The 26,814-nt window shown below is 51.7% G+C and overlaps 1 protein-coding gene across 2 annotated transcripts in view; it reads left to right on the forward strand.

Moving 5' to 3' along the window:
* GRIK4 (glutamate ionotropic receptor kainate type subunit 4) overlaps nt 1-26,814 on the forward strand; it is a 421,461-nt gene that overhangs the window by 340,612 nt on the left and 54,035 nt on the right. For both annotated transcript variants that reach the window (XM_055306214.1, XM_055306215.1), the window contains one exon: nt 5,652-5,855. In XM_055306214.1, coding sequence (XP_055162189.1) covers nt 5,652-5,855 — 204 coding nt within the window. The remainder of the gene's footprint in view (nt 1-5,651; nt 5,856-26,814) is intronic.

Raw genomic sequence — 26,814 nt, forward strand, 5'->3', positions numbered from 1 at the left:
GATAATTAGTTTCTTCCTCACCCCTCACTCTCCCCTTTTAACAAATCAAAAGCATATTTCCCTGCCTGGCACCGTGTCTTATCAGCAGGAGATAACCAGTGTTGCCATGCTGATATAATTCCAGCCCAAAGCAGAGACTGGATGTACCAGTTAGTCTGCTCAGCCTTATCATTGCTAAACGCGTGAGGTCTGCAAATGTGTCTGTTTCTTTAGGCTTTTTGAGATAATGAAAGAGCTCAGGGACCTCCATCACTACCTTCAGGAGCTCCTAGGGCACAGGAAGACTAGCTTAGAATTCTTGATCTACTGTGGGCAGTGAAATAAAAGCCAGGAAAGAGGCTCATGCCTCTAGCACTTTGCAGGCTGAAGGAGGGAGAGGTCCCATCCCACCAGGAAGGGCCCAGAGAAGAAGGGACACTGAGGATGGGCTCCAAGAGCCAGGGAGAGATGGGGAGGGAGAAGTGAACGAAGGGCAGCATTGTTGGGTGTTTAGCAAGTGCTGAAAAAGGCAGGTTCTCCAGGAAATAAGCCTTGGTAGAGAGAGAAGAGGATGAGGCCAGACAAGTAGACCGGGTCCCTAGCACTTAAAGACTTGAATGCCCCTCTGTTGAGTTTTCCCTTCATGCAGTAGGAAACGGAGTCAGCGAATATTTTCATCCATTTATTCAGTGAATATTTGGGGGGCGCTGCTGTATGCTGGGCACTTTTGTAGGTGCCCAGGAATAGACAGTGCTGGAGTGGGGAGTCAGGGTGCTGAGAGCGCGGCGTAGCGCCGGCGTCCGTGGGGATCCCACTGAGCCAGGGAAATCCGGAGCAGAGACCTGATGGGAGGAGGAGGGAGCCAAGTGGCCGTCTGGGAGGGAATATTCTGGGCAGAGGGAAGGATGGAAGAGACAGTTCTAGCTCCCAGAATTTTGATCATTCCCCCTCTCAGCTGCAGCGTTAGTTTGTCTGAACCAACGTGGAAATGCCAGAAAGATCAGAGGGTGGTGGGGTCACCACTGCCCCTCCCTGAGGTGTAGTAGAGCGAGGCCGAGCTGGGCAGTGGTGAGCAGCGGTCCTGGCTGAGGAGGTCGGCACACAGCATGACAGCTGGGACCTCCCTCTTGTGGCCCTTTCTACCTCTGAAGTATTTCTTGAGTCTGTCCCCTGCTGTCTGTCCCCAAAGTCCATGCCCTACCTGAGGGCCCATTTACTTCTTTCACCTGAGTGTGACCTGACCTCCTTAGAGGCTCTCTTCTCAATGGCTCAGTCTACGCCCCATACTCCCTACCCATTTGTCAGCATGGTCTTCCTAAGGAGGTCGACCACCCAGGGCCCACCGCCCCCGAACTGCCCCTCATAATCAGGCCTGGCCTGCTGTACCTGCTTCCACTCCGTGTGACTTGGGGTCTGGCGGTATGGGATGGCCCAGCATTTCCTCACCATATCATGCCATTCCCTGCCTCTGTACGTGCTGTTCCCTCAGCCCAGGATGCCCTTCCTCCCACTTCCCATTTCCAACTGGAAATGTCTGTGCACCCTTCAAAGCTCTGTTCAGATGTCACTTCTTCCAGGAAGTCTTCCCTGACAGGACTCCTGCCTTCTCCCCATCTCTAGCACTTTGCACACACCTGTCGTGGACTTTCTCCCGTTAGAGGTGGTTGTATCCACTCTACCTCCCCTTCTAGAATGAGGGCTCCTCAAAGGTTGGGGTTCCTGACACAAAGTAGGAACTCAGGGATTGGAATTTGAATATAAAGTTTTCTCCCTGCAGGGTAGGGGGATGTCCCTTAAAAGCCAACAAACATTTGAGAGGGACAGGGGGACATTGTTGGGTTGTACACAGTGCTCAGAGCTTTGGCACAGACTCACGGGACGCTGAGATCGCAGGGCTGTGTTTCTAGACTGGGAAAGGCAACCTGACTCTGTGTGTGCGTGTGTGTGTTGAACACACATATGAAGGGTGGCAGCAGGGCACCTCTGTGTCAGGTGACATTTAATAACACGCTAAGTGCAGTTCAGACACAGAGTTTTTCTCGTGCGTGTGTGTTTGAGACAGCGGCCAAGAGTCAATAATTCGCACCAGGAATGATTATCGTAATTTAGTCCCTGGGGACTATTTGTGGGTTGTCCTTGGCAGGTGGTAATCCTGAATGACTTAATCCCCCCCCTTTTTTTTTTAAGATTTTATTTATTTATCTGTGAGAGACACAGAGAGAAAGGTAGAGACACAGGCAGAGGGAGAAGCAGGCTCCCTGCAGGGAGCCCGATGCGGGACTCGATCCTGGGACCCCAGGATCACGCCCTGAGCTGAAGGGAGGCGCTCAACCGCTGAGCCACCCAGGCGTCCCATGACTTAATCCCTTAAAACTCAGCACGTATCCCTGTTGTCCCATGTTCCCGTCGGGGGACGCGTGGGACATATCCATGATGTATTTGCACAGAATTAGCCGTAGCTCTCATTCCCCGAGCGCTTACCCCGTGTCAGACCCCAAAGTAAACTGTTTGCCTGTGTTACCCCTTCTGTTCCCCCAGCCCTCCTGCCAGGACAGGGGCTCCTGCTCTAGGTCAGCATGCCCGGTCCCCACATCTTCCAGAGTTCCGCTGAGCCCCAAACTTGCTGACATTTTGACTTTCCCGCCTGTCTCCTCCCTCCAAGATGGGCCTTTGGTGTGTTTACTTTGAACACATCAGTGAATTTTTTTTAAAGATTTTATTTATTCATTAGAGAGAGAGAAGCAGGCGCCTCCTCACTGAGCAGGGAGTCTGATCCCAGGACTCTGGAATCATGACCTGAGCCGAAGGCAGATGCTTAACCAACTGAGCCGCCCCGGCACTCCCCACATCAGTGAATTTTAAGTTAACTTGAGAGTAGAGGGTATCTGGGGAGAAGAATTTCATGATGCTCCTTGGGATAATTAAAGGTATCCTGGGATGTTGCCGATCCAGGGGTGGAACCCCCAGCCAAGCCCCGTCCCTAAGGCCATGTCTGAGTGCTGTTCACTCAGTCCACGAGGGCCTAAAGCCAGAGCCAGCTGGGGCTCCTGAGGAAGGGGAAGACCCTGTGCAGGCCCCACCTACATCCTACCGGGGAGCACATCCTAGAGCGTGACTGGACCACGTGTGGCCCTGGCCGTGAGCGCAGGGGGAGTTCTGAGAAGTGAGTTGGCATCAGAGGAGGTGCCGGGACCCCAAGGACAAAGGTGAGTTAGGCTAGGTGGCAGAAGAGGAGGAAGAGCACCTGGGCGGAGAGGACCCCTTGATCCAGGGACAGCATGTGTGAAGGCAGGAGCCCGGCCCATCTCACTGACTTGGCGGTGAGCTTGGTCATGAAGCAGAGCCACGTCGCCTCCGATGCAGGGCTCCCTCTCCGACGCACAGCCTTGTGCCTTCTTCTCTCCCACGTCACACCACAAGTCCCTCCCATCCCCTCCCCTCATGCCCTTGGTCTGTCTGTCCTCCCCAGCCCAGCCTGAGCTCAGCAAACCAGTACTTCAGCACTCCCATCTCTTAGCTTCCAGCATGATGCTCAGCCCTCCCAGCTCGTGCCTGTCCCAAGCCCAGTTGTCCTTGCAGTCCCTGTGCCCGGCTACCTGGCTACCAGTCAGCCTCCCGACGTCAGGGGGCCTTGGCACTCCCTGGGCTCATATTTTGCTCACTCCTGTCATATCCCCTGAGCACTCCTGTCAAAACCTCCTGCTCACCCAGCCTTCGGTCCTGCCCCCAACACACCTCTGGGGCCCAGCACGGATTGCGGGCCCTCTGCCCCCTCCCTCCTCTGCACGGCTGTCCACGTCTCCACTTGCCCTCCAGGCCCACTTCCCAGCATCGCTCTCCCCTTGGCCCTGTCTCCCTCCGTTCCTCCCTGGCACCTGGCTGCGCCAGCTAGCACTTCTCTTCCTTGGTAATCTCTCCTTCTCCCTGGATTCCTCCTCTCTGCCTGCAAATATACCCTGGTCCCTCCCCTCCACAGACACCATCAACACCCCCTTACCCAGGCCCTGCTGCCCCACACCCAGTTTGGGGCAGTAAATCAGTAAATCATGGTGTTGGTGGACACGGGGGAAATCCTCCAGCCCCGTGCCTTGCAGATGGGGAACTAAAGCCAGAGGAGAGGCATGGCCCGGTGCAGTCAGGTGGAGAGGCCATCCGCCCATCCTCCTTTCTCTCCTAACTTCTCAAAATTCTGGTCCTTTCTCTCTCGTGTGCCCCACGTTCACTCCCCGTTCCTGCAGAGTCCTGCTGTCCCCACGGCACCTGCCTTGGAGGGGTCGCCGGCAACACCTGGCCCAGGCACCCCTGCACAGCCTGCATCTCCCTCTGTGGGAACATCTGTGCACTTTTTCCCCAGCCTCCCCCCTCCTGGGCTGTCCTGACCACATTTTCCTGACTTTCAGCTTTTCTAGCTGCTTCTGCATTGTCGTCTTCCATGGCTGCTCTTCATTTCCTGCGGCGTAGATCAGTCTTCTGTCTGCGGTCCCTCTTCTGTTTCTCCTCAGTGCTTCTCCTGCGATGGCCTCACATATCCTCTGCACAGAGACCCCCTCCCCAGGCCCTGCCCCTCTTGCCCTCACTCCCCAGTTTAAACGTTTGGCCAGGAGTTTCCTCCTAGACAGCCTACCGGCACCCCAAATTCAGCATTGCCAGATGCTCTTCCCTTCCAAACCATCCGTGTGAGTGAGGACACCCTCCTCGGATCATCCACCCAGGCCCCTCCCCTGTGCGCCCCGCACCCCACCTGCCGTTGGGCCTGGCCAGCTCTGTCTCTTCCAGCTCCCAGCACTCCATCGTGAGTCAGACTGTGGCTCGGGACCCAGTATCTCACATCAGGAGAGGGTCTGTCCTCACCCCCACATGCTCTGTCTTATTATTTGATATTCTTAATCATCCAGTCTTGCAAACCCTCCCGACGTGCAGGGCTGCACTACTTGCATGTACGCTGTACATCCACCTTGTCCCGGGCTCCAGCACCCCTCCGACCCTAATTCTTCTATTTGTCCTCTCAGCCACCCCTGCACACACTTGTGCTCCAGCTGAATGGAGGATCCATTGTCCCCTGAAGAGGACACGGTCCTCCTCGCTGAGGACTCGATCTTGCCTTTCCCCTGCCTGTGATGCTTTCCATTCATACCTGTTCCATCTGTGTTCCATCACCCTCTGGAGCCCAGTTTGGATTCTCCCTCCCCTGTGGAACCTTCTCTAGATGTTTCACCGGGAAGACTAGATGTTTCATCGGGAAGACCCACCCCTCTTCCCAGGGCTCTCATGGCTGGACGTGCTCTGCCTTGGGTTGCAGAGGGTGGTGCATGTTCTTACCTTGCCCCGCTAAATTGTCGGCAACCTGGTATCACAATGCCCTGCGATAGGTCTGTGTGCAGTAGACAAAAGGAGGGGGTATAAGGAAGGGATAGGATGAGGGTGAGGTCAGATGATGACCTGAAACAAGGTGGAGGGGCTGCAACTTGGCCCCCTGTGCCCTGGGGACCCTTGTGTGTTACTGGTAAGAGAAGTGCCTGGAGGTCGGGAGGGGAGCTAATGGCCACCACCAGAGTAGTCACGCAAGTCACTTCCCTCTGCCATCTCCCCAGCCTCTGCCCCGGCACCCCCATCCCTTGCGGCTGGGACACCAGGGCTAAGATGAGAATGACAGCTGCCCAGTTTTGCTGCAGGAAAACCCGTATTTAATGCTGAAGGGGAACCACCAGGAGATGGAAGGCAATGATCGCTACGAGGGCTTCTGCGTGGACATGCTCAAGGAGCTGGCAGAGATTCTCCGGTTCAACTACAAGATCCGCCTGGTTGGGGACGGTGTGTACGGTGTTCCTGAGGCCAACGGTACCTGGACAGGAATGGTCGGGGAGCTGATCGCCAGGGTAAGGAAAGAGCAGGTGACCTGGACTTGGGGGTGGGCTGGGGAGGGAGATGAAAGGCATAAGGTTGTGCTGTGTATATGCTTAGGAACCATCCACGTGTTCAGGCAATCGTGCATTTTTCACAGAGTTGTCCATTCATTGCACAAATCCTTTCTGAGCCGGTGCTGAGCCCGGCACTGGCCATACCCATTGGTGAAGAAGACCACCATGATCCCTGTCCTGTGGCTCTCAAGGCTCAGCACCTGTCATGGGTAATGGAGGTTTGGACCAATAACATGGCTTTGAGGGCTTGGGGCCCATTTCTGGAAGACCCTGGTGCTTTTGTTTGTTCTGATTATTTACTGCTCGGCAGCACCCCCTGCCAGAGCTTGGACAGACCTAGGAGAGCACAACACGCCGCAGCCATTGACTTTGATGCTGGCGAGGTGCCGCCCAGGGAGAAATGATACAATAACGGGGAAAAGGGATCAACTGTCTGAGCAGGTGGTCACAGTTATGGTGTTTTGTGACTTCTCATGTTATTGCCTGCTGGTGTTAATGTGCTTTCACAGACCTAGAGTCAGGGTGCACTTGGACAGGCTATAGATTTTCAGGGTGAATGTGGGGACTTGGCAAAAATGCAGGTGTGCATCACAGAATGTCAGTCTTCTGTTCGGTTAGAGCAAGGATGTACAAAGTTCTTCCAGCGGGAAATGTCTTCTTGACTCACACTATTAACACCTGTAAAAATTAATTAAGTCATTACTGATTCACCGTCCTTATTTCCATAACCGGGTTTTTGTGGTCAGGTCCTGGTGGTGGACCCTCCGTGCAGAGAGCACAGACCCGGGTTCTTAGTGTGACTTTAAACCAAGCCCTCCCCCTCTTTCCAAGTGAGGCCTCCCATGTGCATGATGCTTTACATTTATTATCTCTAATCCTCTTTATACATACCTTTTAGCTAGTTGTTATCCTCATTTTACAAACGAGCCATCTGAAGCTCAGAGGGCTTGAATGACTTGTCTGTGAAGCCACATGGTTAGTAGGAGACGGGGCTGGGACTTGAACCCAGATCTGTGTAACGCCAGGGCCCTCGTTCTTCCCACAGACGCACACCACCGCAGCTGGACTGTGATGTCACCACGGAAGGGATCCTTCTGTCCCGGCCCTTTCTTGTCTCTTCCTTTTTAGGCTCCCTCCCTCCACATGCTCCTTTCCTTCAGCCTGGCCTTCTTCCTTTCTTCCTTCTTTTTTCCCCTGCCCTTTATCTGTCAAGGTAGTATGATTTTGACACTTCATATGTACCAGACTTGGGACCTGAGACAAATTTTTGCCATCATCGTCATCAAGGATAAAAATGTTAGTTGGACTTTAAATAAGCTGTCCTTGACAATGCATCATGCACCGTTCTATCTAGACAGGAGTCTGGGAAGCTACTGAAGAGCCAGGAGGAGGGGCACTTCGGAGGCTGCCTGGCAGTAGAGACAGCATTTGCAATGACCCAGCGGGGTCCACGGCAAGACTCGTGCAGGGAGCTGGGAGCGCTCCAGTGTGAGTGATTCCAAAGTGAGACCTTGCTCGCAGGGAGAGGCTTGCGCTCAGAGGACTGATCAATCGACAGAAGGCCGCAGAAGGCCTAAGGAGCCCTGGGAGCATCTCACAGGGGCAGGGGCCGGGGGTGCAGGTTTCTTCAGAGAGGTGTCTGTTCTCTCTGAGACTCGAGCCCACCCTGCAGATGACGCCCTCGCTTCAGCACAAAAGCTGCTGCTCTTCTGTACAGTCCCAGACCCCCTCCTGAAAGTTTTCTTGTTTGCCTTTCACTGTGGAGGCGTAGCCCAGTGGTTAAACCCCAGAAAGCTAAACTGTCAGCCCTTTCCTTCTCTTACCGATCACCTTGAGCCTGTGTCTCCAGCCCCCTTGGGCTGCCTGGTGACTGGTAGGGTGACTTCAGGGATGTCAGAGTTAGTGTACTGCCAATCCCCTTATCAGCCCCCTAATGAGCTGTGACACGGACTGGCAGGGAGAGGAGAGGAGTCTGGGGCTCAAGGACATGCAGTTACATACCAAATGACTTAGGCAATCAGCCAGGGATCTTAAAATGCACCCCAGGTCGCCTTTCAAGCCCAAAAGCTGCTGCTTTGGTCTCATCAAGACTTGGCTATGTAGTATTAATTAATTAATTATTGAAACCATTAATTCCATAAATCTGTATTGGACACCTTCTGCTATTGCAGATACTGAAGATACTTTGGGGGGACAAAATAAACAGACACTGCCCCCATGAATCTTACCAGTGAGAGACAAATGTTAATGAAGGATCATGTTAATAGATAATTTCCAGGACGCCTGAGTGGCTCAGTAGTTGAGTGTCTGCCTTTGGCTCAGGGCGTGATCCCTGGTCCAGGGACCGAGTCCGCATCGGGCTCCCTGCCAGGAGCCTGCTTCTCCCTCCGCCTATGTCTCTGCCTCTCTCTCTTTAAATTTTTTTTTAAAATAGATAATTTCCAACCATAAGTACAAGGGGGACAAAGTAGCAGGAGCTCTGAGAACGCACCTGAGGACAGTAGGATCCAGTCTTGAGGGGTAAGGGGGCAGGGGAGGGAAGGCTTCCCCTGGGAAGTGATGTCAGAGCTGGTGTCTGAGGAATAAGAGCTTTCCAGCCCAAAGGCTGTCTGAATGCCACTGGGACTGATCCTGGGCAGGAGTGGGTGATGCTGGGACCCCGCCTCCCCTAGGTTCACTGCTTTGATATGTCTGCCAAGATGTTCCCCTAGGTTTACATTAGTCCTCAAGCCTCCTGGATCCATCCCATTTGACCTCCTCCCCAAGTCCCACAGGAACATTTCAGAGGCTGGAACAGAAGAGCCTTGAAGAAATTTCAGAACCCACCACCCCTCAATCTGTCGCTTCTACAGATGAGGAAGTGGAGGCTCAGAGAGGTTAACGATCCCATAGCTGGAGAGCCATGTTGAAGCCCTGGTCTCTTCCTGCTCATGGTCTCAGAGGACACAGATCCTGAGGGTAGACAGACCTAAGCTAAAGGTGCAGTTCATCCCCTTCTAGCTCTTAGTTCTTAGGCAAGTCATCTGATCCTTTCCAATCCTTCCTCAAGGCTTCAGTGTTCATTCGGAAGATTTTTTTTTTTTAAGGATTTAGAATAACACACACACACACACACACACACACACACACACACACACACACACACAGAGGGTCTGACACCCGGGAAGTGGAAGAGTTGTCTTAAGCCAGGGTTCCCTAGAAAATTGAGCCCCATGGGGGAAGCTGCCCAGCTGACTCAGGGAACATTGTTCCGAGGCCACTGGAAGGAGAGGGGATGGGGGGCAGCAGGCCAGGGGGACACATACAAGGGAGTGTGTCCCGTGCTGCCCATAGCTCTGCACCAAGCACAGCTGAGCGTTAGCTCCTCAGAGAGACCCAGGAAACTGCTGCCTCACCAAACAGCCCGTGGTGACACGGAGGAGAATTTATGTGCTGAGTCTCATGTCCCATTGGCTGAGCTTCCCTCCACAGAGCATCACCTTCCACATGCTTCTGGGCTGTGTCCCAGAACCCTGTGGGCACTTTCAAAGAAGTCAGATCCTGAGGTAATAATGAGAGCACCCCTGGTGCAAGCCACAGTGAGTGGGCATGAGCAGCTGACCCCCTCCCTGCCTGCAGCCTTGACTGCGGCAGGATGAGCCAGTGCAACCCCATTTTCGGGAGGTCCGTGTACTCTTACATCTCAGCAGCCTCAGGAAGTGTCAGGGCTGGAGGCTGGAGGCTGGAAGAACCGGGAATAAGGGGCGAGGTGAGGCAGCAGGAAGGGTCAGGAGGAGCGGACAGTGGGCCAGGCCAGCCAGGAGGGTGGGATGCCACGATGTCAGGGCCTCAGCCACTGAGCACGTGACCGAATGTGCCGTGGATTGTGAGGTTGCAGCTGCCGTCTTTCTTTCTTTTTCTTTCTTTCTTTTTTTTTTTTTTGAAGTAAGCTCTAGGCCCAACATGGGGCTTGAACTCACGACCCTAAGATCAAGAGTCAACACACTCTACCAACTGAGCCAGGCAGGCGTCCCTGAGGGGTGACTATGATGAGGCTCACTGAGGTACACCGGTTGTGTCTCAGTACCCCTCCTTGTTCAAGGAGAATGCCTGCCCCTGTACAAAGCCTGAAATTAAGCCAGTCAGCTCTTGGCAGCTAAGAGTGAAAACAATTGTTCACAGCATCACACTGGGGTAAGCCTGAGATTTCTGCATGGGGACGTAGCAGCCCTGGGCCAGTGCCTCGTGCCAGGGCTCAGGGCCTGTCCTGCAGGCATGTGTGGCTTTGTGGGCCACGGGAGAGTGTGCAAGGGGTGAGGCACACGGGCTGTGTGTGTACAGGGCTGCCCAGCAGCTTCCTCTGGATATCGACATAGCGAGTACAATAAGAACAGCAGCAAGAGAGAAGGCTAGATATAAGGGGGACCGTAGCCCACACACCGGGGCTAGCGGCTACCTGGCTGAGGAATCTCTTCCTTTAGAGAGTCTGAAGCTTACCGGATGTGTGAGTGATACAGAGAGAAGCACAGAGGCCTGGGCGGTGTCCAGTGGGTGTCCTAGAGCCTCAGAGTTCACGTCCGTTATCACCTGCTTACCCAAGGCCGTGAGGCTCAGACACATGGCATATTAGCTGTAGAAGAGCATTCGAGCATGTTTACTGCATCTGTTTGGAAGTCATCAGAATATGTCTCTTGGCACAAATCCCATTACAAGTGGGAGTGTGGTTGGAGTGACAAATGGATTCACATCAACTAGACTGGGTGGGTGGCCTCTTACCCCATGCTCTGTTTGAGCAGCGAAGATGAGAAGGATGACTATTTGGGGAAGCTCTCGAGTCCGGATTTGTTTTGCCCCAGTCAGAGCCTTCCCAGCTGAGCCCACAGCAGGTCTGCCCACAGTGATGGCATGTGTTGGTAGAGGTGTACTTGGCAGAGAGGAGGGGATCAACTGGAGTGGTGTGAAGCGGGAGGGACCCCAGGAACAGTCTTGGGGCCCTCCTGTATCACTCCAATAAACTTATTTTAAGTTTTCATTGAAATTGTTCAAGGTCTTCAGATACAAAGGTGAAGAGATAGGCCCCAGGTCACTCTATGATGGGAGGCAGTTGGCTAAAAGCACGATAAGAAGGATAGTGATGGGGAAGAGCAGGGTATGGAGAGAGGGCTGGAGGATGGGCGCCTGATTCTGCTGGTGACCTCTAGGAGAGGTGCCTGCAGGTGGTGATGCTTGACCAGAATCTTCAAGGGTGAAGAGAGGTTGGCCAGGCATGGAGGGATATGGAAAGAGAAGAGCATGCCAGGAGGAAAGCAGCATGAGATCCTAGGCTGAAGGTGCATGGATGGTTTCTGTTTAAGATTAAAATTCCTAAAATAAATCATGGCGGGAAATGAGACTAGGAAGCAGGCAGTGGTCATTGATGAAGGGCCCATGTGTCCTCCTGCAGTGTAGAGGAAGGACAGCTGGACTGGGCCTGGGGGTGGGGGGACAAGACAGAGGCAGAAGAACCATAGAAATGGCTCTACTCTCCCAAGAGATGATAAGAACCAAAAGTAACTTGGGAGTTCAAAGAAGGTACACATTCAAAGTCTCTCTTCAAGGTAGCAGGTTTTCTTATATACAGAAAAATATAATCTTTTTAAAAATACACATTTTAAAAAACAAAATATTATTTATAATTCCACCATCCAGTAGTACCCCCAGTTAACAATTCAGTATCATCCCTCCTGATTTCTTAACGAATATATATTTTACATGAGTAAACATGAGGTCATAGTGGATGTACTGTCGAAAACTATTTAATAGATCAGTCATCAGGACTCAGGGACCGAATGAGTGTGGAGCATGAGAGAAAGGGAATACAGTAAGAAGACCCCCCGATTTCTGACTTGGACATCCAGGTAGATGGTAGTGCCAATCGTTGAGGTGGAAAATTCAAGAGGAAAATCAGGGGTGGGAGGAAAGGGGAAGATGAGTTTAGCTTTGGAACTGGGAACTTTGAAATGCCTTTTGGACATCCAGATAGAGGTGTTCAGTGGAGAGTTGGCTACGGTGGGCTCGGCACACTAAAGCTGTAGATCTAGGAGGTGGCTGCTGAAGCCATGAGCGGGGAGGCATCGCCCAGGAGAAAAACACACGCTCAAGAGGCTGCTCCAGGCCATGGAAAGAGAGTGGATAAAGAAGTCTTGCAGCCCTTGAAAGGAACTACAGAAAGGTATTCCTCAGATGTAGCAATACGGGAGTCACTGGCAAGAGTTTCAGTGCGTGGCTGGACTAGAACAGGGGACCGTGGACGGTCAAATGCTGGTGGCATGGTCTTTAAAGAAGCCTGGCTTTTGTCGGAAAGCAGGACAAGGGGTGGTAGCTAGAGGAGCTGCGGAGCAGAGGGGTGAGCTGTTGTTTATGATGAACCCAGTATGGAAAGGGCTGCTCAGGGTTTAGAGTTGAGAATAGTGGGGGGTACCTGGGTGGGGGGCGCTGCTGGGGCAGCCACACGGCTGGAGCAGTGTCTGGGCTGGGTGACAGCAAGCCCTGGGACGGAACATGGGGTGGGGAGTAGAGTATTCTCAGGGGGTTTTGGAGTCCTCACCAAGACTGAAGAACTTCTTCCCAGGGCGGCGGATAACTGGAAGCAGTGCCATCAGGGGGGTCGCTGTCCGGGGCGCTGTCTCAGTAATGCTTTACATTTGTGCAGTGATTCCATGTCCAAAACCACTTGCACGAGCGCTCAGTCTTTACCTCTCACCACAGCTCTGTGAAGTAGGTATTATTAGGTCCCTTTTATAGATAAGCAACCGGAGGCTTAGAAGTACAAAATGATTCTCCCAGTGTCCCACAGCCAGTGGCGGGGCAGGGCGAGGCTTGGGCATGGAGTCCTTGTCCATGGTGGTTCACGGCCTCGCCCCACTGGAACGGCAGCCTCCTGTCCCTGCAGCTGCAGGGGCGCCTGAGGAGCTTGTCACTTGGGTGTCTGACATCAGCTCAGGTCATGATCCCAGGGTCCTGGGGTGGAGCCCCATGTCAGGCTCCCTGCTCCGCTTCTCCCTCTCCCCTCTGCCCCTCCCCTGACTCATGCTTTCTCTCTCTCTCTCTCTCTCTCTCTCTCTCTCTCTCTCTCTCCTCTCTCTCAAATAAATAAATAAAATCTTTTTTAAAAAGTGAAAGAGCTGGGTAGATGACCTCCATGACCCCTTCTGTTACCACCCTGTGTGGATGAGGCATTCTTTTTCTCTCTCTTCTTTAAAGATTTTATTTATTGTTCATGAGAGACACAGAGAGAGAGAGGGAGAGACACAGGCGGAGGGAGAAGCAGGTTCCCTGCAGGGAGCCCGATGCAGGACTCAATCCCAGGACCCCAAGATCATGATCTGAGCCAAAGGCAGATGTTCAGCTACTGAGCCACCCAGGGGCCCTGGGTGAGGCATTCTTATGGTGAGATGGAGAGCACTGGTATCCTGGAAGGGGGAGAGCCTGCATTTCACATCCTCAGGACCCAGCTCAAAAGCACATTCAGGAAGAGAAAGAGTCCACCTCTGGCTTCCGAGTTCAGAACCAACCACCCTGTTGGCATTCAACATCATGTTGGCAGAATGGCACATTTAGGTTCAAAGAGAAAGGGGCTTTGGAAGGCTTAGAATCAAGGCTCATAAGCCTTTGACATCAAATAGCTCTTACCAGTGACATTTTGATGAATTAAGTGTAAATGAAGCTGAAATGCCTCATTCCATTTCCCCTGCTGGGCCTTTGAAAAGGGATTGGGGAGCGAGTTTGCCAGAGACCTGGTGGGATGGGCCGTCCATGGCCTCAACCCACTGGGAAGGTTGTCCAGAGACATTTTGCTGAACTAAAAAAATACCACAGCCAGTCCCCTGGGATAACTTTTCACCATGAAGCCAGAGACTATTTTAACTGCAAATAGGTCATAGAATCCTATTCTTTAAAAGACAGATACTGATCCAGAGGCTCCAACTGAGTGTTCAGTTCTTCCCCCATGCAACAGCCAAGCTCGGGGAGCATTTTACCCTCTCTTCCCTATTAAGGCTTGGTTTCTGAATTAAATCAGAAAGATATAGGCTTCAGTGATAATTCGTTGACTCATTGATTGACTGACTCATTCATTCATTCATCAAAGTGTCCCCTCTCTGACAAGCACTATTTGGATGTGATCAATTGCCAGTAAGGAGTCCGGCATCTACCCTAAGAGGCAGACAGGTAAAGCAGGAATTATGGGGCTGCATTAATAGTGATGGTAATAATAATGGCTAACATTTATTGTGTTTCCTACAAGCCAGACACTGTTCTAAGTGCTTGATTATATGAACTCATTTTGTCCTTCCAACAACCAAATATTGTTGCAGATGAGGAAACTGAGTCCCAAGGCAGATGAGGAACCTGTTCGGGTCAGTGAGGCAGTGAGTGGCAGGGGCAGGTCTGGTAGAAATATGGGCAGGGATGAGCAGGGAAGGGCTCACCAAGGAAAAGAGGATGGAAGGGGATCATCTTGGTACAAAAGAATATTCTAGATGCAGTGAACGCCGAGATACAGACCGAGCAGTGTAAATAGGTTCTGTGTGGCCAGAGTCAGACATGGGAAGGAGAAGAGGAGAGTAGAGCTGTAGGCAGAGGTCAGTTGTGATCAGATTTATGTATTTGGACATTTAAACTGTATCCAGAAGGCTAATGGGGAGCTTTTGAAGAGCAAGGTGGGCTGTTTTATTTGAAGAAGGGAGTGACAAAATTGGCTTTGGCTCCCAAAGGTTCCTCTGGCAGGAGAGGGGGGAATGGGTTGGACATGGGAAGATCAGATGCGGGCCTGCTCGTGAGACAGCTGCTCCGTGATCCAGGTGGATGGGACGGGGCTCCGGTCAAGGCCATGGTGGGGAAGATGCCCAGGAAAAGATGGCAACGTGTGGGGATTTCAGCCTTTAATTCTAGGATCTGTGAGTGGAGTGAGCTTCCCTTCGTGTCGGGCATTAAGTGTGGGTTCGGGTACAAGTTCTCAGAGGAAGAGGGATGACTGTTTGACTCTGGGAAAGGCCCTTTCTGGAAGAGCATCATGAGGGAGGCACGTCAAGTAGCAGTGTTGGCACACGACTCCCAGAGACCTGGGAAGGGAGGAAATCCATCTTGTCCGGCTCATTATTCACAGATCATTGTCCTTGGGAAGGAAAGGGCCAGAGCCCTGGGCCGCACGGTGGGCCACAGCCGCCTCCGCCCTCCCTCTCAGCAGTCCCTGCCTTTATACCACTCTGTCTCATTTCCAGTTCTCAAAGCTTCTTTTCTGCCATGCGCCTCCTTTTACCTACCTGATAAAAAGCCAATAAAGGGGTTTTGAGACTTAGGCCACACTCCCGTTCTTCCGAAATGACTGTATCGATGGCCACCAGTACAGCTGGGCTCTCCTGTCTGCCTTTGTGACTGCTCCCCTCTCTCCATTCAGGGGTGCCCCGCATGCACCCCACAAGGCTGGGGCTGCAGAGCCACAGCCCCAGATCTGAATGAGCCCCCAGATTCAGCAGACGGTTCTACTAAGGCCTCCAGATTTTCTCCTTCTTCTCGATCCCCTTGGCTTTGTGGAGACTCAGGACAGGGCCAGGGTGGAAGGGTGGTCTCCTCTGCTCCAGACACTTGGTCACATCTCTGCCCCCAGGAGAGAAAGAGAGTAGGGGTGTCAAGGGCCAGATACTATATAGGAGCTCCTCTCACTGTACCACAAGGGACATGTGAGAACGGATGACTGGAACGGAGAGCGATTTTGGCCAAGTCTTCCTGTCCTCTGTGTCTGCTTGCTGGAATAATGGGGAGGAAGGAATAAAAATAGGCTGCTCCAGGAGAATGGCTGTAAGAGAGATGGCCTGAGTGGCCAGCTGGAGAGACACACTTGGACAACTCTTGTTCCTCAACCCCGTTATCTTGGGGGAGGGGGGTGTTATTTATTATACCTGCTTTCTTTTTACAGACTATGAACCCGCAGCCCCAGAGAGGCCAACTCCTGGAATTGCTGGGATTTGAAACCAGGACCCTTCCCTTTAGGAGCTCTCCAGCTAGAAGGGCAGGCAAACAAGCCGAAATTATTTTAACACAAAGGTGTATGGGACAAGTGCTAAATTAGAAATATAAACTACGTCATACTTGGCAGCATAGGAGGCAGAAATCGCTTCTGATTGGGGACTGCTGGGATGGGTTCTTAGTGGGAGGAAGACTGGCAGCTCCTTGAGGGCAAGCACAATATCTTATTCATCTTGACATCCTTATGCACCTAACACAGTGCCTAGAACACAGCAAAACTTTAATAAACAGTTCCTTCGAATCCTACAGAACAAGGCGCCATACGATAAGTACCCCTTGCGGAAACTTAGGGAGGTCATCCCTCAGCGGGTTGACGGCAACCCAGCAGTCAATCCAAGGCATAGAAAACCAGGCGATCAATTGAAGAGTCTGAATCAGCAGAAGGTAATTTATCACCTACTATGTGTAGGTCACAGTGCTGGGGGTTTGGGGTAAAAGGGCAAACTGGATTTGGTTCTGTCTTTGAAAGGTTACAGACCAGGTGGTGTGGAGCTTAGTGGGGGGGCGGTTACACACATCAAAGAACTGTTTGCTCCAGTGTGGCCATGAGAGGTGTGAGTACATTGCTAGGCGAGCCCTGAGCCGGGCAGGACCAAGTAATGGCATTGTACATCACCAGCTTAAAGCCTATGTCCCGAAAGCCGTCTTCTAGAGCATGAGAGCCAGAGAAGGCCGGCCCGGATTCAGGAAAAGACTTCGGAGCTCTGTCTCCCCGTCCTTAGATCCCTGTGATCATTCTTTTCCAGGACAGGAATTGATAGGGGAATCTCAGGGGCTTTGGAGTTCGGCTGTGTTCAGGGCTACCTCGGCAGCTTCAGCCTGGGAACTCCTCCAAACCCCATGGGCGTCGAGAGGCAGCCTGGGAAATTGTCAGAAGGCTCACTTCTTGGGAATTATTTCCACCTTCCCCACTGAGTGCCAGCTGTTAAGGGGACTGAGGGGTCTGCAAAAGAAATGGAAATGTATTAATTAAGGCATCTCTAAAAGCCTTCTGAGAGATTAGCTTGCCGTTCAACAGAAGAGACGGGCAGTAGGGAACTGATTTGGGGCAGGGGTTGGGAAGGAAGCTATAGAAAGTGGTATCTTAATATCTCCTAAGGGTTCTCTGGTCCTGATTGTCCACCCCCCATGGCAGGGTAGGGGTGAGATATTATCTGCAGGCTCATCCACGCTCTGGGCTCTAAGAGGCCTTTCAGGAACTCCAGTTCAGCACCTGGGCACTTAACCTCTATCTTGGTCCCCAAAGCATGTTCTTGTTCACCATCCAATTTTAGTAATTCAGCTCCTGATTATTCCTCAAGCCCGAGTCTCTCATGTTGCAAAGCCTGGTCCTTGGGTTCCCTTTGTAAGGAGTCTATCTCTGAACCTGAGGCCAGGGCTCTACTAACCCAGCTGATGTATCCCATCCTCAGCCAATATTACCTACCCCTGGATACATGGATTCAACATCAGTTGCGGCTTCAGGTTGGTAAGACACAGTTCTTACTTTCACTGAACTCACATGCGATATACATAGGACCTCCAAACACAGTTGTACAGGTTGCGTATTGCACGAGGAATGAATGGGGCCTGAAGGCAGCGAGCCCTCACGCTGCTCTACTAGCATGTACTGTGGTGTGGGCCTGTGTCCACCTGTAGATTCTCTTCCTAGAGAGATGCCTTCAGTTGGCCAAACTATGTGCCCAGTAAGTCTACTGGGAGGATCAATTTTTATAAGTCATACCCTGGCTGCAACTATACTGGGAATGAGGCCCGGTGTATAAACATAACGAGACCATACATGCGATATATGCAAAATAGAATCTTACACAACTTTTGGGGAGGAAAAGGGAAACAGTTCACCTCTAGGAAGCCAGGCAGGACTTTGGAGCAGAGCTAATGATAATAATAGCTATTGTTTACTGACCGTCTGCTATCCGCCAGGCGTTTGTCATAATCAGGTCCTCTCCAACAACAATCTTAAAAGATAACTATCATTATTCACATTTTATAATGAAGATGCTGAGGTTAGCCCCAGCTTAACAGAGAGGCTAATTCAAGGTCACGCAGCTAACAAGGGACTGATCTGGAATTCAAAGCCAAGGCTGCCTCACATCAAAGTCCACAGTCGCTCTAACACACTACGATGCCTGAAAGGGAGGTACCGTCAGGTTGGACCTTGATGGACAAGTAGGAATTTGACAGGCAAGCACCAGGGGGGGAAGAGTTGCAAGCAGGGAACTACGTGGGCAGACACTCAGTCTGAAATAGTTGACAGCTTCAAGAACATGAGTCGTGCGCCGTAGGCTCCTCATGGGCTGAAGGGAGGTCGGTAGCATGGTGCTGGTGATGCTGGGAAGGCATGGCTAGGCCAGGTTGTGAGGAGCACCGTGAGGTGATCGCTGCGAGGCGCGGGGGCTCTGTTTCAAAGACAGTGGGGAGCTGCTGGAGTTTTGTAAGCAGAGGAGCGACACAGTTAGATCCTTGGTATAGAAACAGGTTCTAGAGCGGTGGTTCTCAAACTGTGGTCCTTGAACCAACGGCAGCAGCATCACCCAGGACTTGTTTGAAATCTGAATTCGGGGGCCCCATCCCGACCTGCTGAGTCAGGAACTCTAGGGTGGGACCCAGCAAGTTGCTTCTTTACGAGCTTTTTGAGTGATTGTGATGCACGTTCAAACTCAAAAGCCCTGCCCGGTGCCCGTGCATCTCCACTTTGAGAACCATTGGTGTCCATGCGGTTCAGTAGATGGATGGAGCAGGAAGGCACTGGAAGTGGAGAGACCAGAGACTACTGAATAATTCAAATGAAGACGTGAATGATGGTGGCAGCGCGGAGAGCGAGTTGCGGTAATGGATTAAGCAGGCATTGCAGAAGGAAAATGGATGGGACTTGGTTATTGAATGGGGAAAGCAGAGAAGAGAGGCCGAGGGCAGACTCCAGGCTGACTCCCGCTCTCCGTTTGGATGACAGGTGGCTGGTAAAGTCACGAACTGAGAAATAGTACATGGAAAAATAGTAGCTTTATGTGGCAGAGATGTACGCGGAGAACATGACATGAGTCCAAGGTGCCAGCAGGACTCCGAGGGCGAGAAGGACAGGATGTTGGTGGGCAAAAGGCCAGAGGGAGGGCAGAGCTGGGCCTGCTCCCCTAAGAGAGTCATCAGGATGCCCGCGGTGGAGAAAGGGAAGGACGGTCCACGCTCACCCCAGTCCTCACGCCCCTTTTGCACCCCATGGGCCACCCATGCAGATCCCTGCTCTGCCAGAGGGGAGCCGTGAGGGGAAGTCACCCAACACTCCTGACCCATGTGTCTTCAGCTTCAACGTGGAAATAATAGCGGCCACCCCCGGGGTTAGTGTGACAAACCAATGGACGACAGTCTCTGCAGCAGGCCTGGCTTGTGGTAACTCCCGGGGAGTGTGAGCCATCTCCTGTCCCTGGTATCTGTTACCTGTCACTCCACGGGGGGCCGTGCTTGCACGTCATCTCTGGGCTTAACGCACAGGTGCTCAGCCTCCCCACCACCCATCCCTGCCCCTCCAACACATGCACACACATGCAAGCATGTCCACCTGTCCCCTTGAGATGTGCTCGCCCTGGGCCTTCCAGAGGTTGTCCGCAGTGGTGGTGGCCTGCTGTGCTGTGCCGACCCCCCTCTTTCCTTGCCTTCCCTGCTTAAAGGGGGCAAAAACAGCAGAAATTCCCTCGAGAGGGACGGCTCTCCAGGCCATCTCTTGGGGGAGGAGGCACCTCTGTTAGGTGACAAGGTGCTGGTAAGTCCACGTGTCCTCTTGGGCTTGAGTGGGTCTGTCCTCGAACCTTAACTTAGTGTCTGGGTCTGTCCTCGAACCTTAACTTAGTGTCTGGATCTACGTGGGCTACTGTTTGCCCACATGGTCAGTGAGCATTTCCATTTCCCCCTGTGCTCTGCCTTGCATCAGCCACAATTTCACCAACATCCCTGGGTCTGAAGCATTGATTAGGAGCCACAAGGCCCTGCCTCCTGCGTCACTTGGCTCTCCCTCTCTGTGCTGCATCCCTACTGGCCTGGTATTGATTCCTTGGACGCAGCTTCATTCCAGCATATGGCCTGTACACTTGCTCTCCGTTCTATCGCAAGTCTGTCTTTCCCCTCGCTTCCAATATGCTGTTTCCCTCTCATTATCTAGGTCTAAGCCAGGTGTTACCTCCTCTGAGAACATTCTTTCTCTGCCACCCTGAGGGACCATCCTTCCTCCTGCTTACCCTCTACCTCATTGCTTTGTTGTATTACCTTCAAAGAAATTATCATCACTTCAAGTCATCTTGCTTCTTAGGAGACTATTTGGTTCTTGAATGTCTCTCTTCACTGGAATGTAAGTTCTCTGAGTTCAGGAGCTACATCTGTCCTATTCATCTGTGTACCAGTAGCATCCAGAACAGACCCAGCATACAAGAGCACTTAGTATTATGGGATGGATGAATAGTTGGATGGATGGATGGGTAGATGGATGGATGGTGCGTGGCTGGATGGACAGATAGAGGGGCAGACAGATGGATAGGATGCTTTGAAGGCAAAAGAACTAACCATTATAGCCCTTTACCCCAAGGAAGTTAGAACCTGGACAGAACAGCCCAGTGCCAAGAGCCAGCTCTAGGTTTTCAGATGACCCCTTTGATGAGTAACAGGGAAAGCACACCAGTGGCCTGGTGCATTCAGCAGGTCAGGGCTGTAGGGGTTGATGCCTCCTCTGGGGCTGCCCTTTCACAGCAGCCATGGGGCTGCTCAGGCTTCCTATAAATCTCTGCCTCCCCTTCCCGGGCCCTGCCTCCCCCAGCTCCCCACAGCTGGGCCTCCAGCTCACCACACTGCACACCCAACCCCACCCCACTTGCCACACCAATATTGTCTTGAGAAGGAAGAACTTAAGCAGCCTCACCCCTCTATTCTCTCTGCATGGGGTGGGGATGCCCAGAGTTAGTTGTCTGGCTCTAAAATTGACCCTGGGTCTTCTAATTTGTACCTCGAGTCACAGCTCTACCTCTGTCCACTCTTTAAGCTTCAGTTGGCCTGACTGTGTATCTGCTCGGCCACCACTGCACACACATTTGTCTTCCCACTGCCTTTGGAGTAAACCTTGTCCCATTGTCCTTGCTGGCTTTGTTTCCTGACTCTGTGTGTTGAGGGTTGACAGCAGCCTGAACACCATGGAACGGGCTCCAGGTTCAGCTGCCTGGACTTCTGAGTCACCTCACCTGAGACTCAGGTGCTGTGCTCAAGCCCTCGTGGCTCCCTGTGCTACCTCCTGCCTGTCCCTCGGCCGGAAATTGCTCTAAAGATAATAATGGGCCTGTTGGTTGAGGACTTACTTTGGACCAGTTACATGCATACTAATAACTGCTTTACAAGTACTATCTCATTTAATCTTTAAAGACCCTTACAGGGTAAAGTTTTATTACCCCCATTTTGTGGATTGGCAAACAGCCTCTGAGGCTTACTCATCCAAGGTCTGGTGGCTTGTGAAGAGGCACAATCAGGCTCCAGGCTCAGATGGGCCCCCAGGGCGTTCTTTTAATTACCGTGCAGAGCTACCCCAACACGCCAGGCTTTGCTTACCTAGCAGTGCCTCCCGTCATCAAATCCTGCTGCTGTGGCTCCCTGCCCTGCCCCAGCAGGCAGGCCCTGCTCATCTCTTGTCTTCCTGTGAATAAATCGGCCTGCTTCAAAGAATCCAAATGTGACAGCTCCCTCTTGTCCTCCAGCCATGCCTCACTCACAGAAATGAATTTGCACCAGAAGGTCTTGTGGTATTCAACTTGCTTGTTGCCATGGCTTGGGCTCCCCGTCTCACAGTTCCTGGCCAGAATCGTTCTATGCTTTGAGGGGCTTGTTCACAGACTATTTTTCTTGCCATCCTCTAGCCTGTCAGGAGCAACTGACATCCCGCCATTTGTCAGCATGAGAACCAGGCCTGTCTTGATCGTGCCAGTGGCAGCATTGGCAGCTATGGAAGCAGCCGAGGGCGACTGTTCTGCTCCACCCTTTCCAGGACCTGTGGAATTATTCCTTATCTTTTGCAGCCCTCAGATATGCTCCCCTGCTCGGTGACAAACTCCTGCTCCAGCTGTGTCGACATTTGCAATGTAGGCAGTGGAACAAAGGCCTCCATCTTTTAAAATGGCAGCATGTGGTCCATTCAGCGAATTTGGGCTGCTCAGAAAAACGCTGTCAACTCTTGCCAAATGGATCCCTTCTCCAAATCCAGGAGACATCTGGAGCAGACCTGCCATGTCCTGGATGATAGTTGAACAGAGGACTGGGGCCCTTGCTGGCAGCCGGAGTGGGGTGAACAGTGGGGCGCAGGCAAGAGCTCTAAACAGAGTAGGTGGGGTCCGATGTGTCAGTTGGTGTGAGTCTGGCCCAAAGTGAAGAGGAGTCAGTTGGAGCAAATCAGGTAGAGGGGTTCAGCCTTCAGAAACCCCCACCAGGCAGGGGGGTGCAGCCCAGAGCAGAGGCCAGGTCCTGGGGCCTTCAAAGGGAATAGACCGAGGATGGAGGCAGGACACCAGAATCTGCAATTGCGTAACAACAGCAGTGAGCGTTTAGTAAGCAATGAGCATTTACTCTGGCTCAGGCCCTGTACAATAGCTCATTTAACCCTCACAACTCTATGGAATAGGAGCTGTTACCCTTCATACTTGGCTCAGAGAGGCTAAGTGAGCTGCCCAATGCCACATAGCTGTCAAGGGGCAGATTTAAACCCAGGGTCCTCGGACAGCTGTCCGTCACAACACACTACAACAGCATCGCAGTTGAATCTGTGACAGATTGGTCCTCCCTCTCCTCTGGGTTTCAAGATCCACCTGGAGTGGGGGCTCCCTGGTGCTGGAAAGTGATTGCAGCTCCCAGCAGGGAGGCCAGGTTTCCTCCCTGGAGCTTTGCCTGCGGTTCAGTGGACAAAGGGCTGGCCCCTCTGGAAGTTTCATAGCCTGTTCAGCTGTTTGGACCAGACGAGGGATCTAGACTTTTCTGCATCCAGATGCAAATGCAGAGCTAATTAAAACATCCAGCTGTTCCTTTCGGCCCTTTTAGAAGTCACCCAAATGCTTGCACAGAGATACACAGTAGACTCGCCTACTAGACTAGCTTACGTTTCTTGGGTATATCAAGTCCCCAGACTGTGGCACAGTTGATGCAACCTCTGTAGCCCCTGCTGCGTGTATCTTCTGGGCCTTTCTCTCCCAAAGAGTCATCAAGGGGCTTTGTGTCAGGCTTGAGGGTAGCCATTCTCTCTTCTACTTGGGGCAAATCACTTAACTTAAAAAAAAAAGCATCTTAATTAAATATAAATATAGAAAATTACACAAATCTTAAGGGTCACCCTGATAAACTGTCTCAAAGGGCTCATACTTGTGTGATCACTACCCAGGTCAAGAAGTAACACCATTACTAGCACCCCGAAGGCCCCTTGTCCCTGTTCCACCAACATGCCTCTTTTCTCTACGTCCCCCCTTCCAGCCCAAAGGTAGCCATTATTTCCAAAGTATTCCACAGAACTCTGCTGAGCTTCATTCCCCAGTCTCTGAGTTGGCTACTGCTGACCTGGCTAAATGTAGTCTGTGAAACTGGGGATGTCACATGAGCCATGGCAACAAGGTGGGACACCTCTCTGAAGTGGACCAAATGCACTCCATCACCCAAAAAGAGTGACCAGACTAGACAAATTTTTTCACTCTCCCCCTCAAAAAAAAAAAAAAAAATCTATAGGAATCCCTGAGAAAGTGCCCTGCTGCCCTTTGCAATGGTTTTGACTTGTGTGTGTACTGTAAGAGATGAGAAGCCGGCTGGGTGCTCCCTGAGTCCTGGATCTGATGGGTCAGATCATTGCTCACCCTTCCTGGTGCCATTGGGTAGCTCAGGGGCCAGTCTGAGGCAGGGCTGGGACCTCCCTCCTGCCAGGCAGGATTGTGAGGGATGGGCGATTCCCCCCTGGAGGGGACTTGTTAGCTTGGAGTAGAGAGAGGGCCGGTGCAGGGGGAGCTTCTGGAAGTTCAGCAGTGCTTCCAACAACTGGTGGCAGTTGGTTTCATCCCACAAAATCCATCCTAATCACAGGCTTGCGAATGACACCGGTTTTCATTACAAGCTGACAGGTGGGAAGTGAAATGAAAGAAAGATAGCACCGTGGGCTAGTGGTATTGTCACATTCCTCCAGCGGCAGAAGCCACTTGCCTGAGCCTGCCTGAACGTGTACCCCCAGCATAGGCCTGGAACTCCGAGGCCCCAAGTAGATGTAGAACTGGTGTGGTCACGCAAGCCCTCTGCTTATAAAGTCAGAGCTGCGAGTTTATCCTCACGTGGGCCAGGGCAGCTGTGCTGGGTGGCAGGGCCCCACACTGTGCCCAGAACTTACCCGGCTTCTTTGGCAGCCAGCAGGATGGGAGACTGGCACAAGTGTGTAAACTTGCCAGTGCAAACTCAGTGCCTCTTGACACCTGGCCTGCTGGGACTTCATTGTCCTGTGGACTGGAGGGATTTGTCCATTTGGAGGGAAAGGGGTATTTGTATTAGATATGAGCATATCATCCTGAAAATGTAAATAGGATTCTATTTTCTTAATTTGACATGAGATTGTTGGCGGGTCTTCAGAACATAGGTGTGATGGTGAGGATGACGGTAGTGGTGACGCAGGGTGAGTAAGGAGAGCTCAGGCATCTCAGGGCTTCATGGCACACGTGTAACCTGCCTGGGCCCAGCTCTCAGTGCCATTCTCTCTTCACATCCCAACCACATGAACACCGTGACACGTGTATAATATACATCGGTTTTTCCAATTACGGGGTTTCTTTGCATTCTCTCAAAACCTACACTGATGTTTTTGAAACAATATTGTTTTACATAAAATCAAAGTTGCTCCTTTAACATGAAACCAACAAGTAACATATTACCTGATGTTTCTGTAGCATCTCGTCTCCTGGGCACTGTTCCAGAGCTTCTCATGTATTCATTCATTTGGTCCTCACACCATACCTATGAAGTATGTGTTATTACTGCCCCCATTTTCCAGAAGGGGAGTCTGAGGTACAGAGAGGTTAGGTAACTTGCCTAAGATGATGTGGCTGGTGAGTGGCAAGGTCGGCCCTGGAGTGTGTGCTCGTAGTCGAAACACAACTACAAAACTGTTCCCCCGGCTCAGAGTGAAGGCAAGAGAATAATAAGTAGGAACTGAGCTCCTATTTTCTTTGATTCACCTCTTCATTCATCAGATGTGTATCGGGCACCTGCCACATACCAGGCACTGTTCTAGGCTCTGGAGATACAAGTGGATGCAACGAAGCACAGGCTCCTGCCCCCTGGAGCTTGCATTCTAGACAATAAAGAGCTAAGGAAATACCTAAAGAAGACAATTCAGCATCATGATTTTTACTGTGAAGAGGATAAAACAGGATAATAAGACAGAGAGTGTCAGGGAGAGAGGTCCTTTAGATGGGCGCACAGGGAAGGCTGCTCTGAGATCTGAACAGTGGGAAGAAGCCAGCCAAGGCCAGGGCAGAGCTCTGTGGCCAGAGGATGGGGCAGGTGTGAAGACGCAGATGAACCTGCGGTGCTGGAGGAGCAGGATGCAGGCCGGCACGGCTGGAGCGTGGCGGGTGGGCAGCAGGGCACGATGCCTGTGGGCCGTGGTCAGAAATTACAGTTGGCCCTTAAATGATATGGGTTTGAACTGCGTGGGTCCACTCATACACAGATGTTTTTTCCTATAAATACAGTACAGTATTGTAATACACAACAATGTACTTTCTCTTCCTTAGGATTTTAACAATTTTTCTCCAGCTGACTTTATTGTGAGAATACAGTAGAGAATACACATAACATGCAAAATAGGTGTTAATCGACTACTGATGTTATCCGGAAGGCTTCCGGTCAACAATAGGCTATTAGTAATGTTTTGGGGGAGTCAAATGTCATACCTAGATTTTTGGCTGTGCAGGGGGGTCAGTATCCTTACCGCTGCGTTGTTCTAGGGGCAGCCTGCACTGCTCGTAACCTGGGAAGTCTCCATGGGTTCTTTCCTGGGGTCCATGCACACCCAAGGGTCTGAGGATGGCTTTAAGAGAGTCCATAAACTTAGAAGGGACAAATCTGCACCTATCTTTTCCTAAATTTAAATGGAAATGTGTTCTTTCCTTCCGTTGTGCACGTGGGTAACAAATCGTGGTGGTATTTTAACCATCCCTGTGATATCATCACTGGTGGTGTCAATGTACTGTTGCCCTTAGCCCACCTCTAGCTCTTGTTATGTCTCACAGAAATGTAAAAATATTTTGACAACCGTATTTCTGCGTAATATGGTTATGCAGTACAGCACGTGGAATAGACATCTTTAAACATTTCTGAAGAAGGGGTGAATGGACCTCACCGGAGTACGAAAAGGGCATAAAAAAAAGATTAAGAACTCAATACAGAATAGAACAGCATAAGCTGCTTTAGTTTCTCAAAAAACCTCCTCTGGCTATAGTTGGAAGAGGCAGGACCACACCTGAGCTCCATTTACATAAGTTATTATTTTTAATCCTCCCAGCAACCATAAAATGCATTATTTTGCCCATGTTAGTGAGGAGGAGACGGAAGCCCAGACTTGAGGTAATTGGCTCAGCTGGTGAATGGCAGGCCTGGGATTTAAACACACATCTGTCTGACCCCGAAGGGCAAGAGGGTCCATGGCCTGTGAATGGGAGACTGTGACAAGAGGTCAAAGGTAAGCCGCATTTGCTGGGACCCCCGTGCCATGCCGCTTCACCTGTGGATGAACTGCCAACCCCGTCTTCCTTTAAACCTGGTTCTGTCCTGAAATCTGCCCACATAGGCCTATAATGCAGCCCTGAGCCGAGCCAACTAAATATTTCAT

This window comes from Nyctereutes procyonoides, unplaced genomic scaffold, assembly GCF_905146905.1.
Source record: "Nyctereutes procyonoides isolate TBG_1078 unplaced genomic scaffold, NYPRO_anot_genome, whole genome shotgun sequence".
In the NCBI taxonomy this organism is placed as follows: Eukaryota; Metazoa; Chordata; class Mammalia; order Carnivora; family Canidae; genus Nyctereutes; species Nyctereutes procyonoides.